Source organism: Triticum aestivum, chromosome 1B (genome assembly GCF_018294505.1).
Source record: "Triticum aestivum cultivar Chinese Spring chromosome 1B, IWGSC CS RefSeq v2.1, whole genome shotgun sequence".
Classification (NCBI taxonomy): domain Eukaryota; kingdom Viridiplantae; phylum Streptophyta; class Magnoliopsida; order Poales; family Poaceae; genus Triticum; species Triticum aestivum.
The window spans coordinates 584942264-584960710 of NC_057795.1; the positions used below are offsets into that span (position 1 = coordinate 584942264).

Consider the following 18447-nt stretch of genomic DNA (forward strand, 5'->3'; position numbering starts at 1 on the left):
TGAACTCATAGATTGATCTTGGTGAACGTAGGAAAAATTTTATTTTATGCAACGTTCCCCAACAGTATCTACCTGTTTTCTTGTAAGCTTGGGGGTGCCATGGCCCAGGTTGGCCCCCATGTTGCTCCGCCACTGCATCCATGGAAGAAAAAATATGAGGTCACACTGGACTTTCAAGCGTGCATAATACACAGTAATCTACACAACTTACACATGCATACATCGATTCACGAAGGTACTGACGCTGAAAACAAGAGTGAGCACTGAAACAAGGGCATAACATCTTAATATCAGTTTACGTTATCTCAATTCCCATAAATAAAATATATACCTGCTGCAGGTGGTAGTCCATACATAACCTTTTACACACATTCCTTATGTAGTACGAGAGCTAATTTCATTTATCACAGCGCTCACACCTCACAAAAGTACAATAAGGTAGTACATTATTCAGCACACTTGCACAAAGGCATACAAAATAGAAAGCACACATGTTGATCATGCTAGTTTATTAACATACAATACCGATTTACCACGTAACTTTTCATGGAGCGTTCAAGGGTAGAGCTCAATAACAGACCTAACTCCCAGCACTGATATAATTTTGTAGTCGCCGAACCCAGCTTCCATGAATATCTTCTTCCACTCAAGTTCCTCCCGCTCAATGCCCTCAATAGACATGATAAAGAGATCATACAAAACCTGTGTCTCTCTTGCTACAATGTCATTTGGCCCAGATCCAACTACCATATCAACGATTATCACCTTTCCACCAGCATCTTTGGGAGGGATAGCTGCCTTGCAATTTTTTAACAGCTTGACACAGTCTTCATCACCCCAATCATGAAAAACCCACTAAGATGCACAGCAGCCAAAAAAAAGTTACCATTAGTCCCTATATTATTTGAAACTGTAGAGTTTTGTTACAAGAATTTTAGCTGTTCAATTAGTATATATAAGTGGCTAAATATACGACTTTATGAGTTATGAAAGCATATTGTCAAATGAGGATGTGATGTGTGCAAAGGGGAAAAAATATGGAGAGTTTACCTTCAGGAAAACAACATCTGATGGTGGAATGTACTTAAACCTATCGCCAGAAATAAATGACACATAGGCATCACTAGGGGCTTCTGCAACCACATGAGGGAGATCCAACACGGTGCATTTCATCTGCGGGAACGCCTTTGCAATTGCTCTCGCAGCTCCACCGTGCCCTCCAGCGACGTCAACAAGTGAGTTTATGCCAAGAAATACATCACCACACTCCTTCAAGATGATATCCATGAGAAAATTACTATCAGAAACCATTGCGTTATTGATTTGCTGGTTGTAAGTATTGTCCTGGTCAGTCATCTCCCAAATGTCAACGTGAACCTTTTTGAACAGGGACATGGAATGCTCATCTAGGAACCATGAATGCATGCCAAGAAAAGGGGTAATGGCAGTTGTACCAAGCATCAAAGACAGAATAGGAAATATGCTTGATTTAACTTCATCACTAGCGAGAAGGCGTGTGGTTGGGGTAAGCCCATAAGTAACCTCTTTGTCTGGGGAGGCTACTTCATGAACAACAAAGATACCTGAGACGGTGAGCACACGCATGAATCGTAGTAAGCGGGGAAGCTTAGACGAATGGAGTCCAATCTTCATGGCCAACTCAGAAGGGGTCAAAGACCCACCATGGTGTTGGATGGTGTTAGGGATTTGCAGCTCCATCGCACACTTGAGTGCCATGGACTTGACAAATCCCAATGCATGGTGCCAAAGATGAACTTGAGTCTGAAGCAACTCTTGAGAGCTATGCTCGTCTTGAGTAGGTGCCATTTATGTTGAGTTTGTTTTTCCTTGAATGTGTGGGTGGAATGGTGTCATGTTGGCTGGTCTATTTATATCCAAAAACTAACCATTGCAAAGTACGGCCATGAGTAATTAGTTATTTGGGCCTTGTTTGGAAAAAAAGGAAAAGCATCAGAATTTTGATGGATAGGATTTCTATATATTAACTTTTAATTAGTGCCGTTTGGATCAAAGGAATTGCTGTCCTACTACGTTCCTGAAGTTCCTCGTGTTTTCTTTTGTTTCTACCAACAATTTCTAAATTTTTCCAGAGTGAAATCCAAACGACAGTTTTGCAATTTTTCTGTGATTTTAGTTAAGTAGAAATTCATGATACACGACATCTTAAACGCCTAGTCATCCTCATGCGTGCACGGCCATCCCAACGCTATATACCGTTCCAATTTTATCGGGTGTCCTCGAAGGGGCTAGGAAACACGACATCTTAGGAGGTGTTTGTTTCCAGAAACTTTTTAGTGTAGGGACTAGAAAAAATCTTTTTTAGAGACTTTTTAACCAAATAGGAGGGACTACTAGGGACTAAAAGTTGCTTTTTCGAACTAAATGAAGAAGACTCTCAAGGAGAGTCTTTTTTGTACTTTTTGGGACTTTTCCAACAATGACCCTCCCTACACCCGTTGCCCCGCCGTCCCATGGTGTTGTTTGGTTGTTATTTTTCTGTATACTAGGGGTAACATGGTCATTTAATAACCTCTAGAGAGGGACTAGAGACTTTTTAGTCCCTAAAAACAAACAGGAAGGGACTTTTTAGGGACTAGGGACTTTCTAGTTGGGACTAGAGAAAAAACAATTAAGACTCTGTTTGGTTCTTAATTCCAATGGTTTTTTCTATTTCTGTGTTTCGATTCTTCCTAAAAGAAAGCATCTCCCTCAAAGAAAATACTCCCCCTATCTCTAAATATAACTCCTTTAGAGATTTGAATATGGACTACATACGGATGAATATAGACGTATTTTAGAGTGTAGATTCACTCATTTTGCTTTGTATGTAGTCCATATTAGGATCTCTAAAAAGACATATATTTGAGAACGGATGGAGTATTATGGTAAATGTCCACGGATTGAAATAATAAATCAGAACAGTTATTCAGACTTTTTTTTTGAGAAAACTTCCAAGCTATTCATCTTCAATCAATGCAATACAACGAACATCAGAAATAATAAAAATTACATTCAGGTTCGTAGACCACCTAGCGACCACTACAAGCACTAAAGCAAGGCGCTATTCAGACTTGTGATAGTAGGTGATCTTACGTTCATTTATGTACGTAAGCATGCCGTCGAAAGCAGTAAAGAAGATTTCTAAATTTATTTCAAAATTTTCGGCGATGCGCTATGCTGGTGCGGTCTCAGGGAGATGCTCATAGGGGTAGAGTGTGCGTGTGTGCGTTCATATGAATAACTGTACGCGCGTACGTGTGAACGTCTGCGTTTGTACTGTGTTAAAAAACAAAAAAAAATAGAAACATGCGCTTACCGAGAAAATCTCCACGTGCCGGAGCCAGACGGGACAGGTGGTAGACACGAACAGACCCACGACGCACGAACGCTGAACGGTGCATGCAGCCGATGAGCAAGCAACCTCAGCCCACTCAGGTTGCCACGTTATGCGGCCTTCCGACGTGCCATAGCCTGGGTGTGACGAGGTAACAGCCAAAACCCACCGCCCCGGCGAGTTGGCTGGCATCGCGTTGGACGGTTCTCACGGTCGGAGGCGTCGAACCGAAGACGGAAGACGGAACACGAGTGGGGTGGGCGACTAGCGCGATTGCCGCGGGAGCGTTTGGTTGCTCGTACCCACTTCAAACAGATTGCACAGAGACTGCACTTAAACAGGTCCAAAAAATAAGAGTAAATAACATAAAACTACTACTTTACAGGCTAGGATTTCAAAAAACTACTGATTTTTAATTTTCCTCAGATAACTATCAAATGGGTGGTCGGTTGTTTCAAAAAACCCTAAAGACCGTGCTATCTAGAATTGATCCGGTTTCTGACAGGTCGGGTCCACCCCTAAACAAACCATTTGTTTGACTGGTTGTTTGACCGTTAACTGAGATCTGGGGCCACATGTCAGCCATGGAGCAAATAATAAAAGAGATTTGTTAAAAAGCCCCCCGGGCGAAAGGTGGAGGACGAGGACCAGATCGAGGGGGAACTGCTCCCTCTGCCGCCAGCCCACCCATCGCCGACGATCACTGGGGCTCAACCCCGATCATTCCTCCCGCCCACCTCCTTCTCACCGAACCTCTCTACGCCCACCGCCGGGCCAGCGACCGCCACATGCTGGTGGTGCCTACCGAAGATGCGGCGACCCATGGCGGCACGACAGGGCAACACCAGGCAGAGTACCATGGTGGCGCGACGCGGAGACACCAGGCGGAGTACCATGGTGGCGCGGCGGCGACCAATGGCGGCTCGACGGGGCGACACCAGGCGGAGTACCATGGCGGCGCGGCGCGACGACACCAGGCGGAGTACCATGGTGGCGCGGAGGCGACCAATGGCGGCTCGACGGGGCGACACCAGGCGGAGTACCATGGCGACGCGGCGCGACTACACCAGGCGGATCGCCATGGCGGCGCGGCGGAGAGCCCATGCGGCGCCATGGCCGCGCGGCGGTGACCCCATGCGACGCAGTGCTGACCCTAGGCGGAGCGCCGTGGCAGCGCGACCACAGTGACTCCAAGGACCCGATTGCTTTTTAAATATTATTATAGGGACCCGATTGCTTTTTAAAAATATTTGAAGGGGTTATTCTATACAAAATTGATGAAAGAGACACTGACATGTGGGCCCCACATGCTAGTTAACGGTCAAACACACAGTCAAAGAGACGGGTCGTTTAGGTGCGGGCTCGGCCTATCATAAACAAGTTTAATTTTTAAACCACGTGCATTTGGGGTTTTTTGAAACAGCCGACCATCCATTTGGTAGTTATCTGAGAAAAATTAAAAATCGGTAGTTTTCTTGAACCCTAGCCTATAAAGTAGTAGTTTTATGCTATTTACTTCAAAAAATAGTCATTTTAGGAGGCGTTTGATAGCATATAGCACACTCTATCAACCATACTGGCGTGGTGTAAAAATAGCTCGTTTGATGGTCTGGTCTGCATCCAAATTTTGATCTGCCTATCAAATCAGGCCAAGTCAGCATGTACATAATTTACGTAAGAATTATTACATATATGCCCGTGAAAAAAAGAATTATTAAATAGATGTAGCAAAGCTTTTAAAGTATCTACAGCCAGGCCCGTTAGGAACGATCGAATCGGTCGTTTCCACTTAGTCAGGCTCACGACGTGCATGGGAGGGGAATGCGAAGCCGAGCTCATGCGAGCAGGGGGATGGCACGAGCTCGGGCATCCCAAAATAGCAGTGGAAGGAATTGGACCTTATTTAGTCCCCTACAACTCTCCGCCAGAACCCCTACCACCATTTTCCTCCTTCAAGCTCCTCATCCCGCACGGATTCTTCACCGACAAGCAGGTAAGCGCGTTTTTCTGTGACCAGCAGTAGACGGCGGTGGTGATTTGTCTTCCTCCTCTTCTCCGACATGTTTAACGCTTCCACTCGGCTTTACTGATGGTTGTAAGTTCGATCACTCCCCCCCCCCCCCCCCCCTTACTCATTCAAGCTTAGATCTATAAGCAAGTGGTAGAAGTAGTAGATCTGTGAGTATGTGGTAGCATTAAAGACTATTGATCTATGAGCATGTGACGTTGTGGTAGATAGTGGTGATGCATGGATTGGTAGCATGCTAGGTTTTGCTTGTAGGCTTTAATGATGTTCATGTTGTTTTCAACGTTGGTTTCGATAATACTATGATAGATGTCGCACAAGCTTATGAATCAGACCATGTGTAGTGTGCTAGTTTGCAAGTATCATCAATACGTAGGTTTGGTAGTATGTTGAACTCAATGGTATAGTATGTTGAACTCAGTGGTATGCTTTCAGCACATTAACTATGTTGAACTTTGCGATCCATGTGTACCATGTTTATTGTTCATGTTTAGTAGTCTTTCTTACTGTTCATGTGTACCTTGTTCCACTAGTCCTAATGCTAATGTTGTAGGACATGAGCACCCAAGACTTTCGTAAGGCCATTGTCTAGTCCGAGAACCAAGTTTTGTCGTCCTATATTGAGGACTCCCAGCCTTCGATCGACGAGCACATGCCTCTGAATAAGGATGTGTTCGAGGGGCCTACTACGTAGCCTAGCATTTGTGCTGGTGGTGTCAAATGCTACTTTTGTTGCTGCACATAAGGCAGCCATCAAGGTTGGGAAGGCAAGGGTATCTAGCAAGGGTAAGTCGATGAAATGTCAGTCGTTCTTGTCCAACTTTGTGCTTAACAAGATGTATGAGCTCATATTTGGTTGGGTGAGAACTGACAAGGGCTTCAATAAAATGCATTTAAACTCTATTGTGAAGCAGGCTCTCAAGTTCCCTGGCCAAGAGGTCATCTAGGAACCATGAGTTCATGCCAAAAAAGGGGGCAAGGACAGTTGAATCAAGTAGCAACGACAGAATAGGAAATAAATTCAATTTAACTTCATTGCTAACGAGGAGGCAAGTGGTTGGGGTAAGCACATAAACAGCCTTCCTGTCTGCCGTGGTGGATTCATGAACAACAAAAATGCCTGATACGGTGAGCACCCGCATGAGCCATCGTAAGCGGGGAATCTTTGATGGATGGAGCCCGATCTTTGCGGTGAACTCAGAAGGGGTCATAGCCCCACCATAGTGTTGGACGGTGTTAGGGGTTTGCAGTTCCATTGCACATTTGAGTGCCATGTAAGACAAATCCCAATGCATGGTGCCAAAGGTCAACTTGAGCCTCGAGCAAATCCTGAGAGCTATTCTTGGTTTGAGTGGGTGACATTTTGTTGAACTTGCTTTGGTTGGTTATGGGTGGGATTGGACACATGCCTGCTGGTCTATATATGCACAGACTCAACTTGCTAAGGGCACAACGTGGGGCCATGTGTAATAAGTTATTTTTAAGAACGATGAGAAATATACTTGCCAGGATTTATTTTTTGCAGGAAAAAAATATCAGGCTCTGCTCTTGAATTTTTTCTGTTAGACACCGAAAGTGGAAGACATATTTTTGCCACACCTACTGAAATGGTTGCACATATTTTGCTTCGTAAAAGGGCACCAATAGGCGCCGGTGCGCCGGCCCAAACTTTGGGCCGGTCCAACCCTAGGCGTTCGATGCGATGCGTAGAAACCGTTAGATCGGAAGCATCCCGTCCCACTCCCGCATCCCCCGCGTGCACGACTCTCTCTTCCCCACCTCCTCATCTCAAATCAGGATACGGCCGACCTTTAAATGCACCAGATTGCCGCCGCTCGCCGGATCGCCGCCCTTCCTCCCAGGTTCCACCCCCCCCCCCCCCCCCCCCCCCAAAGACCGCAGTTCTGGTAGCCCAGCGACCATGCTTGCAGCGGCTCGCCGCGGTGGCCACCATTGCTCTGAAAAAAGCTTCAGTTGTCGCAGCTTTAGAATCACTGGTTCCAGCAAAAACAAATGCTGGTTGAAGCAAAATTTCTAGCCGGTTGCATCAAAAAAGCTCTCGATCCCAGCAAAAAGAAAAAATGCATCTCTGGAAAACGCTGGCTCCAGCAAAAATATAGATGGTTCCAGCATAAAAGATGGCTAGTTGAAGCAAAAATTCTCACTGGCCGCATAAAAAAAATACCCGCCAATTCCAGTAAAAGAAAAATGCTGGTTCCAGCAAAAAAATATAGATGGTTCCAGCAAAAATGCTCCATGGTTCCAGCAAAAAATGGCTGGTTGAAGCAAAAATAAAACCTGCTGGAGAACGCGGCTGTTGGTTCCAACATTTGGCTGCCACGGTTGCAACACCTCACGTCGCCGGTTCCAGCAAAAAGTTGGCCGGTTCCAGCATCCTTGGCGCATCGCCGCACTTTGCCCCGCCCCCGTCGCAGCTCTTTCAATGTACTGTTGCAGCAGGCCACAACGCGGTTCCAGCTTCCGCCGAGGCCGGTTGCAACATGCCCGCTATGGTTCGCGTCTACTCCGGTGACCGGTCGCTGTTCATAGCACGGCCTCGTCGGAGCCTACAGCGCGACGCCGGACGCCAACGGGGTGTGGTGGCACACGGCCAGGCCGTCGCCCCAGGGCAAGTGGCTGTCCGGCGTGGCCGGTCGCGGCGCGCGGTCCCAGCCCCCGACGCTACGCCGACGACCTCACCTGCCAACAGCGGGGGTGGACTGGTTGATGTGTGGTGGGCGGCCATTGCCTAAGTGCTTGGGCGAGGAAAGACTAGATGTGGGAGGAAGAAAAGCAAATGAGTGGCTGGGAGAAGAGCTACGAGAGGATAAGGGATGAGTAGTGGGCCTATTAGCAACAACAATTAAGCGAGTGCGCGGACGCGACCGGCTGTAGGTTCGGCCGGCGCGCCGGCTCGAAACGTTTCCCTTCGTAAAAACCTATAGTTGAACAAGAAAAATAATCACTTGGCAGTTGGCAGTAAATTTTATTCCTTGGGGCATACAAGCTACCAAATTACACACCTCAAGAAAATAGAGCGATTCCGTAAGCATGAGTTCCATTTGTGATATAATAAAACGCTATCTTATCACACGGTCAAGACACGCTTCTCACACCCCAAATATAGAAATTTTCTAGTAGCTGCCTACATTTTTAGAGAGAAGGCCAAATGCTCTGCTTTATATAGAAAAGCAGGAGTTTCAGTGGGAAGGGCAGCGTCGCAAACTCACAACACAAGAGCTGCAAAAACAAAACAAACAGGCAGCAACCAGACTGCCGAAGAAAGGCTGCCCACACATGCCACTAACAAAATATGCTGAATCTCTCTCGCCTTGTTATGAATCGTCTCTTTTGACCGATCATTGCCTCACTACGCTACGCTGTGCCGCATAGAGGAGCATCCACTACGAACAAACAAGAGCAATCATAAAGCGCATCCAAGCGGAAACTTTTGCTTCAAGGGGAAATTAGATTTCCAAAGATCCATTATCCCACGCCCACTACCAGTGATATCGCGGGACGCTGCTTACTTCTTGCCTACTAGGCGGCCGTGCAGGTGCAGTAACTAACTTCTTCGTGAATGAGTGTCGTCAGCAGTGTTGCTTGGGCATATGGACAGAGGTGAGAGGTGTGAGGTGTCCGAATCCGGCTCAAATTTGGCTGGCAACTCTATCCACAGCCCATCAGCAATTTTTATATAGATTCTATATGAAATTGCTGATGCCGCAAACAATTTTCTTTGTCGCGACAGCTCTATCCACAGCCAGAAAATCTAGTCCAGCAATGGAAAGAATAAGGGAGTGCGCCGACTGTTTAGAGACGGGATTCTAATAAGTTCATAGGGATAGGGTGTGCGTCTTTAAGGACGTGTATGTGCATGTATGTGAGGTCTGTAGAGTGTTTCTATATTTTTTTTTTTGAACATGTACTAATATGTAGGCCCCACAACAATGGACATCAGCTCTATCCGGGAGTAGAGCAGGCGAGTAGCTCATCTTGGCAGCACACACCTCCCACAGCTTCTCCTCTACAACCACAACCACTTGGCAAGGTACAAAACAATTCCTTCCTTCCTTGCAGGTGGCAAATCAGGTAATCTTCGACTGTCACAGAACGCTCTACACACCCTGCTCTTCCCCAAGTACAGTAGGGACAGCCAACACATTCATTACCATGGCATATCCTAACAGCTTCCCTGCTACTGTACAACCGAATGATTTCATGCCCAAACACCTGTCATGTGTAAACATCACTGCCATTACGTTTGCGAATTCTTCAGGTTGCAGCAAGCACCTGAAATGATAGAAATCACAAACAGTCTTTACTCTCCATGCAGCTACACTACTAACTGTGTTTTCTCCACGCATGCAAACTTGCTGGCAATCCAACTTTGAATTCATATTGCAGCATCACTTTTGTCATCTCTCCATTGCCAGGGCCTGCGCTGCATTCATGCAACTTGATGTAAGCAGGCGGTAGAATAAAGATATAGGCCGGCTAGTTCCACTTCCAGGCTCCAGCTGCTCACATCAGGAGTCAAAGTAGATGAAATACTATATGATTATGCAATGCAGCTGAGCTGAGTTTAAGCATGTCAAGGTTTTCCATTGCCAGGTAGTACTATATAATAGTGTAGAGCTGCTAACTTAACTGTCCAAACCATGCATCCTATCGAATGAATGAACCACCAGAGCAAATAGCCAATACAGAAAGGGAAATAGTTACATAAGATCCAGCCAGTTCATAGGCAATGGGTCTATTGCTGGTAGGCCTACTGAATTGGCTTAGTTTCTTTCCAAGTAGTTTAACATATCACCAAGGGATTTGATGTTTCCCAGTGGCATTAATTAATTAGCGCCATGTTAAAAGAATTGACTAAAAACGAAGAACAACTGCGAAGCAGAGAAAATGGAACAGTACCCGATTGATTAAGTGGAGACGACGGTCTGATCTGATCTTTCTAGCTAGCTATATCGTGCACTTTCTCCTTTTCTCGATCTGATGTCTGTCGTCAGCGTGCTCCTTGTTTCCTTGTTTTTATTTCCTGAACAGGATGCAACTGCTACTATTTCCTGCTTCCCCTCTGCAGCCATTGTGTGGACTAAGCAGATGAAATTAAAATGGAGCCAATAGGAGGGACTTACAAAACAAGTAAATAGACAAAGCATTCGAGCAAACACATTAAGAGGGAGCAGTCAGCGTACAGTTGTGTTAATTTACCTCCAGATTCGATCAAGTGCTGGGACAGTATATCCCTCACCCTGGCAGCATCCTCCTCTGCCACCTGTCGCACTTGCTCAGTGTAATTCTCCTGATTGCTATGCATATCTGCGGCCTCTTCCTCCAAGTCTATCACAATGTTATGCAAAATGCAGCATGCATAGATAATTTGAGGAAGCCGACACGAACTGGCCGAGCGCCACATCTCTCTGTCTAGGACCTTCCAAGTGTCTTTCAACCTTGTGAGCGCGGCCAACATAACATCTGTAGCTGCAGAGTGTCTCCTGTTGAACTCGGCTTGATAAGGAGGGAAATCTGCAGAGGAGTCCTTGTCTTCCAGGTGGTAAGGTGTGAGGAGCCAGGGGAGAAGAGGGTATCCTGCATCACCAATTATGTATTCTCCAACTTGCCATCCATCTGATAAATTCAACTTGCTACCATTCAGCCAAGTACCCTCCTCACAGGACATGAAGAGTCCAGAGTCATGCAGAAGGCTTGATTGGTTCATGCTACCAGGCAGTCCCAACCAAATGTTTGTAAACCTCATATCTGGATCAACGACGGCTTGCATTAGCAAGCCGTCATTCTCCTCATGGTCACAGTTTTGTGATCCAAATGTGATGTGGGCTGTACGTACAACACCGCAGCAGTTCTGCAGGCCATGGATCTTGCCAAACTTGCGCTTGATCTTCTCCATTTTAGCAGAGCCAGGATAGTTGAATTGGTGGTATGCTCGCTCCCACAAAGCCTCAACAAATATCCGAGTTACCATCAATACAGTTGACTCGTTCACACCAAGGGAGGATCCTACAGTAACCGGTGACTCACCAGAGTTCAGCATCCTCAAAGCAATGGCCACTCCATCTTGTAAAGATAGCACTCTCCCATCAATAAAGGTGTGATCCCAAGGCATCATATATTCAAAAACTGGGATCCTCACCAAGCTGCAGACGTGACTGAAGGTACTTCTTCTCATTTTGTACACAGCCACGAATCCTTCTGTGTCCACCATAAAAGATGATAATCTATCTGCATGGCAAGAAAAATACAGAACTGGTTACATAATCTCTAATTTGCAAGACAAGAACTAACATATAACTCAACATTTGTTGAACTCAAGGTAAAACTAGCAGAACAAGTGAAAAAAAAAGATAAATACTTGCAACATATACGAGGAAGTGCAACCAAATCAGAAAGTACCCATAAAACAACCCACACGTACAACTAGTGTTGCATGTCTGGAACAACTTAACATCCATGTTTATATGTCATCTTAAACAGCTAGTCATGCGAAACAAAAAAATGTGCGGAATATATTCAGTCTCTGTGCAATATATATGGATGAAAAGCAGAAGATAAAATAAAACTACCTTATAAATTACCAGAGTCAGAGTGCTCAAACAAACTAAGACAAATCTCATATGTTTGATTTTCTGTACCTGAAAATATCATGGAGCTGCTAATATTTGAATCCAACTTGAAGTTGTCTCCCCTCGTGTATAACACATACCATTTTCTTTGGTTGTCTCCGTCAGGCGTATATGCCTGGACATGCTCCACATGGCTGAACTTGTCCCACTCAAGACCAGATTGTCCTGCGGCTATAGAAGATAGCAACCATATTCTGCAGAGCAGCTGCAAATGCCTTAGCTTTATATATCGCATGTATTCTGGGAGTTCTTCCATGACGTAATCCTCCAGGACCAATCTCTCAAGTACAGGGATACTCTCTAGCACCTTCAACTTTGGGCAATCGGTGATTGTGAGCTTCTGCATATTGGGCAGATTGGTTATCCTCTCCAGATCAGGGCTTCCACACACTGTAAGCTCAACAACAGAAGAAAAGCCCTCAAGGCAGTTGAGGTGTTGGACGTCTTCTACAAATAATTCCTTCAAAGCATGTGCGTTGGAGGCAAGGCCAGGAGGAGCACGCCTCAGTTTGCAATTAATGAGCCAAAGCTTCTCCAAACGGGGCATGGCTTCTACATGCTCCTCCCACTCCCACTCCTCCCATTCCACCATTCCTTCTAAGCTCATCTCGGTTAACCTCGGAAATGGAGTCGACTCTGCCTGCAAGAATCCGGTTCCAACACGTCTGATGCATGGAGCACGGTCGACCTGAAGCAACTGCAGGCAGGGGAGCTGACACAACCCACTGGGAAGTTGGGTACAACAAGCCAGGTCATAAAATGATAGAAACTTCAAGTTGTTGAGGGGCACCCTTGACCTCGACATCATCCAACTCGGCAGTTGCTGGCCAAAATACCCGGGGATACGAAGATTTTCTATACTGGGCGGAGGGCAGAGCTCATCGAACACCTTCTGGATTCTTTTCTGCTCTTCAGCAGAGACACCTTCTTTCTCTTTGACCAACCCATCATCTCCCAGCCTGCTGGTGCAGGACAAGAATAGGTTGGTAAGATGCATTTTCTCACCAAGCCTAGCATTAGCAGCAAACGAAGCTAAAGATACATTCTCCAATTGAATTAATTCAATTATTCTGAGTCGGGAAAGAGGCCCCAACTCATCCAAACTACACCAATCACCATCCATGTGGGCTTGAAACCCAAGTAGTCTCCTCATACTTGTCAGACCACGGAACCCTCTAGGTATCATACATACGTCAGCAAGGCCAAGAAACCTCAACTGGCCAAGCTTCACAATGCTATCAGGAAGATTTGCCAAATTTTCACATCCACGAAGGTCAAGGAATTGTAATAGTTTCATGTTGCCAATGTTCACTGGAAGTACAAATATATCAGTTACTAGCTTCAAATACCTCAGGTGCTTCAACTGATGCAATGATTCAACCAATGAAACCACATTTGCAGATACTATATGTAGAGTCCTTAGACTAGAAAAAGTAACCAATGAATCACCGGGCCTCATCTTGATCTGAATAGTTGAGATTAATGTCCTCACCGATTTCTGCTCCTGTAATGATTTCCAGTCTAGTTGACCTGATTGCAGTCGATCGGTTTCTATAGACAACCGAAGAAACTTTTGTGAATGAAGTTTAGTTAGAATATCGGTGTCTCCGTTGTGAGCTATGAGTGCTTCATCTTTAGTCATATACTGAGCAAATGAACGAACAACATCATGCATGCTACAATAAGATTGACCAACATACGATTTATCTGGCTCTATAAGGTTCCTAGATATCAACTCATTGTAGTAATTTCTTCCATATTCTTCTAAATCATTTGAGCTCCCATGAATAAATCCTTCGCTGATCCACATGGCAATGACTTGATCCACATGAAACTTTCTACTTTTAGGGAGAAGAGAGTAGTATAAAAAGCACTGCTTCAAATAAGAAGGCATATCTTCATAGCTCAAGTATAATGCATAGTTGAGCTCTTGGGGCATTCCAGTTATTGACCATTTAGAATCATCCAAAACATGCTCCCAGTCATGACGTAGCTCACCCCTTCTACGCAGGAGCCCTCCCATTACTTTGATGGCAAGTGGTAAACCACCACATTTTTGTATAATTTTCAATCCGACATCCTTCAGCTTATTGATGTGGTCTTCATCTATCTCACTTGAGAGTACCTGGAAACATGCAGTTCAGCGGACCAATAGAGTTAAGTAACTACATATCAAGCTCACTCAAATATACCTCTTAATAGATGAGGACTAGTTGATATAGCCATCTATTTGCCAGGGTGTGTTTGATTATAAAAAAAATTCAAAGTTCAGAAAGTATTCAGAGTATAATTGTACTTACTTATCTAGCTCCTATAACAAAGATTCATGCAATGACTCCCATGTGTACCATACATATATATACTTTATATCAACAAAGCAATTTTTCTTTCCTTTTTTCCAACATGGATTGTTTTCTTCCAAAAATATACTTTTGCATTATTCTCTTGTCGTTGCAATATAAAATTATACTCTGAATTTAGGATAATTATATATTATATAGTTCATTATTTTACGGTCGCCTGAAATTATCTTATCACTCAGTCACCTAAAATGCACAATACTACAAAAAATATTGCTTTGTAAAATTTGCATACAATTTTTTTAACAAAATTATACTGCAAGAGTTAGTCTAGTTAGCTTTTGTGGTAGGGGTTCAGCAAAACTGTTGTTTTTCATCATAAAAAACAACTTATCATTTCTATTATGTCATATGTGGGTCAGAAGCTGAGCATTTAGATCTTCATCCCTGGTTGAGCAAAATTGACTGAAAATTAGTAACATTTTACTCACTACATGAATATACAACCCACATATCTTCATTGGTAAAACTGATAAATTCATTAATTTTTAGTTTTTTCTAATTATATTAATCAAGCTCAGCAAAATAAGATCTCAATGTCACGAACGTGTGTCATGTAAGGTAGGCATAAATAAAATACTGAAAATCAAATTGGCGCTACAGTATAGTTAAAGAGGTAATTGTAACAGTGGCCTTGAACTTGGCACACATGTGCACTTTAGTCCCAGAACTTAAAAACTGTGGTGCATCAGTCACTAATTGGCAAAATGTAGCAGCCGAGGTCAAACCGAGACCACATCGGTACCGATAGTTGGCTTGCTGACGCAGATATTTTTAGCGTAAAAATATCACCTGGCTATCATGTGAGGCCTCCCAGGGGGAGGGGGTTTGTTTTCATTTCAATAGAAACACTGAGTTAATGATCTTTCACCAGTGTGTCTTTGCCCCTTTAGTGCACTCCTTCAAGCTCATGTCTGTCATCGACGAAGGTGGAAGCAATCAGGGAGGATGCTGCCAACGTAGTGCCTGGGGACAATGGAGGTGGTGGTGGTGAGGAGTGTGAGCAACCTGTCGCATAAGGCAACTGTACTGGGGGCAGGTTGGGTCCCCAGCACAAACAGAGCCGTCCGCGGGGAACATTCCTCTGTCTTGTCCTCCATCGTTGCACTTCTATGAATGAATAATACAACTCTAGGGGTTCTTTGCAGAAGAGAAAAAAAACAGAGGCCTCACGCTAGTCCCGTGTGATTTCTAGGCGAAAAATGCTCGTGTCAGCAAGCCAACTAGCCATCTGAGCCGAATTGGTCTCAGGTTGATCTCTGGTGCAATATTTTGCCAAGTAAACGGCCAGTGACCACTGTTTCGAAGTAAAGTGCACATTCATGCCACGTTCAATGACCGCTAGTGCGATAACCACATTTGTAAAAGAGCAAAACTCATATTAGCCCTAAGAAATTATTAACAATATCTTACCTTCCAAGGGATAAAGTACTTACAAGCCATTTAATAATACGTAATTAATGGCACATATTAACCTGGAAGAATCCTATTTTTCTTAATCAATAACAACATTGTACTGTTAATAATAAGTAGATGGAGATTGATTATTCACTTGATTAAGACAATACTATTTAATTGCATACGAACCTGCTTCTTGAGCAATGACCAAGCGTCGTCAGGCGCTAATGTGTCGATGTGGTGGTAGGGCCGTGTGGCTGTCATCCCTCGGGCGACACCTTCATCTCTAGTGGTGATGAGGACTCGGCTGCCTGAAGCAACAGCATTAACTAAGGGTATTTTGAGCACTCCCTCCCATGTTCCATGGTTCCACACATCATCCATTACAAGTAAGGTCTTGTGGTCAATCAAGGCGTCTTTGAGGGTTCGCTGAAGCGTGGCCTTTGCATCTCCAGTTGGGTGGTGGTCTCCTCCGGCTTCGATGATGGCTCTTCTCAGCAGCTCGGACTCACTGAAGTTTTGATTGACGCTCAACCATATCTTTTTGCTGAACTCACTTTGGATGGCCTCGTCGTTGAAGACCTTTTGTGCAAGGGTGGTCTTGCCAATCCCGCCAACGCCTACAATGGCGAACACCATGATGTTGTTGTTGACCTCCTTCGTTGTTTGGAAGATTTGGGCCACCAGTGCTCTTGTGTCTTCTTCGATTTTCTCCCCAACCAGACCTGACCGATCGAGCTCCCCTGACGTCTCACGGCTAGGATTACCATGAAGAGAGGCATGCACCTTGATGCTATGATCCTCGTAGGACCAGAGATTAATGAAGTCGAAAGCAGCGCTCCGCTCCTTGATAGTGTCGAGCCTGTGGTTGAGTGCCTTGATGCGGGTGCCGATTTCATGAGCATGGAAGGGGTTCCGCATACAAAAGAGCAAGGGATTGAAACAACCTGCATCTACGGAGGATGATACACGTTCCATGGCTTTGAGCTGGCAGAGGTCGAGGATGTCAGTAGCTTCGTACATGGCACGCTTGAGCTGCCCCACCCACTCTTGGACGGTCTCGTCGGTGATATTCCTTCTATCGGCATCGGCGAGGAAGTTTTTGAGGTCCCGAAGCTTATAGCCCATCTTGTCTATCCCGCTGGAGACACCCAATAGCATTCCCAGCTCTTCTTCTGCTACCTGCCTGAGCAAGTCCCCCAGGTAGGATCCAAATGCATCAAGCACCATCGCCATTGTAGTTGCTGTCTTCTGTTGTGATAATAATTGCGAGGTGAAATTTCAGTAGGAGCTCGAGACAAAGAAACAAGCAAGAAGCTTAATTAGCTAGGTGTGATTAAAGGGACAAAATAAAGTTGAACTACCTAGATGGCTCGATGGATGTCTTGCTCATTCAGCTCTGGAGAGCAAATCAATCCCGGTAAAGAGGAAGAAGGAGCTTCCATCGTATATAAATGAAAGGGAAACTAGCTAACTAATTGTTAACAGAAGGGAAACTTCCTAGTTTATAACATAATTTGCCCCCATCACATTTCGTCACTATCTACATTTAACATAATAACACTAGCGGACAGCAGAGCTGGACGGAGTTAATTAATTAAATAATGTGGTTTGTCAGGTTGCTGATCTTGCTTATCTTTTTAACTATTAGTTCTTGCCCTGATTGGCGTGATTCGTTCAGGTCTTACGTAGGTTCGTTGCAGCTCAGCTGTCAAAAGGTAGCTCTGGTCAATGGTAAGGCTAAGGTGACGAATGTATTGTTTTCTTTTCCAATAATGATGTACTATTTTAGCACCCTGTGGCTCTCAAGATGCATACAACTGCCCTCGCGCATATTAGTTAGCCTGCCACTGCTCAGCCTTCTCTCAAGTTTATATGTATTTTCGGTCTCAGAAAGAATTTCTATCAATACATATGTCCATGTAGAGAATTTAGAATGGATTGCCTTAGATGTAATCGAGATCGAGATCAGTGCGACTTGGACTAATCCGTAGCTAATTAACTAGTGCCAAACTGCGTCACTTTTTTTTGTATCTAATGAAGATCTTTCCTTGAGAGACGATGAAGACAAGACTGTGCCATGGATTAACTAATAATTAGGCAGGTCACCGTCGCGGACCTGCGCCCCTCCGTGGCCAAGCCCCAAACTCGTATCGAGCCCTAGCAGGGGAGGTGGCTGTCCAAGGCGGCCCGGACTATTCTCATCAACTCCTCCCTCTCCAGCCTCCTCTTGTTCCTCATGAGCTTCTACAGTCTCCACGAGACCCTTCACCAAGAGATCGCCAAGGTCCAGTCCCGCTTTTACTGGGCGGGCGACCATGACAAGCAGAAATACCATATGGTCAGCTGGCCTAACATCTGCAAGCCCAGGGAGCAAGGGGGCTTGGGCATCATGTGCTCTAAGCGGGTGAATATCGCCCTTCTCTCCCGCTGGCTTTGGCGTATCTCGCAAGGTCACGGTGGCCTCTGGCTTGACATCATCCGGAACAAATACTTGCGTGGCCAGCCCCTCGCCTTCTGCCAGAAGTCTGGCGGATCTCAGTTCTGGCAGTCAATTGTTCAGCTCCTCCCGGTCCTACGTATCGGGACCTCCATCTCGGTGGGATCCGGAGTATCGACGTTGTTCTGGTTTGATCGCTGGGCCAGGGACACTCCCTT

The 18447-nt window shown here is 45.1% G+C and overlaps 2 protein-coding genes across 6 annotated transcripts; both read right to left on the minus strand.

Moving 5' to 3' along the window:
* Positions 1–380: 380 nt before the first annotated feature.
* Positions 381–1848, minus strand: LOC123096168 (acetylserotonin O-methyltransferase 1). 2 transcript variants are annotated; one of them, XM_044517814.1, is made up of 3 exons: positions 1683–1842; positions 1051–1583; positions 381–855 (listed from the first exon to the last, which is right to left on the minus strand). In XM_044517814.1, the coding sequence occupies exons 1-3, from the start codon at positions 1825–1827 to the stop codon at positions 556–558; spliced, it is 978 nt and encodes a 325-aa protein (XP_044373749.1). In that variant the 5' UTR covers positions 1828–1842; the 3' UTR covers positions 381–555. The 2 variants fall into 2 exon arrangements, with proteins under 2 accessions (XP_044373749.1, XP_044373742.1); XM_044517807.1 differs by having other exon boundaries at positions 1051–1848.
* Positions 1849–9314: 7466 nt separating this feature from the next.
* LOC123140064 (putative disease resistance protein RGA4) lies at positions 9315–17040 on the minus strand. 4 transcript variants are annotated; one of them, XM_044559808.1, is made up of 5 exons: positions 15979–17040; positions 12041–14156; positions 10602–11630; positions 10302–10464; positions 9315–9820 (listed from the first exon to the last, which is right to left on the minus strand). In XM_044559808.1, exons 1-4 carry the CDS (start codon positions 17023–17025, stop codon positions 10346–10348), a joined length of 4311 nt encoding a protein of 1436 aa, XP_044415743.1. In that variant the 5' UTR covers positions 17026–17040; the 3' UTR covers positions 9315–9820; positions 10302–10345. The 4 variants fall into 4 exon arrangements, with proteins under 4 accessions (XP_044415743.1, XP_044415739.1, XP_044415731.1 ...); XM_044559804.1 differs by having other exon boundaries at positions 9315–9825; XM_044559796.1 differs by having other exon boundaries at positions 9316–9820; positions 10302–10482.
* Positions 17041–18447: the final 1407 nt, after the last annotated feature.

Bases quoted from the DNA above. Each gene is read 5' to 3' on its own strand.
- LOC123096168 (XM_044517807.1), bottom strand. From the start codon at position 1,827: ATGGCACCTACTCAAGACGAGCATAGCTCTCAAGAGTTGCTTCAGACT. The intron at 856-1,050 runs GTAAACTCTCCA...TGTGCATCTTAG, and splicing joins CAGATGTTGTTTTCCTGAAG to TGGGTTTTTCATGATTGGGG.
- LOC123140064 (XM_044559796.1), bottom strand. From the start codon at position 17,025: ATGGCGATGGTGCTTGATGCATTTGGATCCTACCTGGGGGACTTGCTC. The intron at 14,157-15,978 runs GTTCGTATGCAA...GCATGTTTCCAG, and splicing joins GGTCATTGCTCAAGAAGCAG to GTACTCTCAAGTGAGATAGA. The intron at 10,483-10,601 runs GTAAATTAACAC...TCATCTGCTTAG, and splicing joins GCACTTGATCGAATCTGGAG to TCCACACAATGGCTGCAGAG.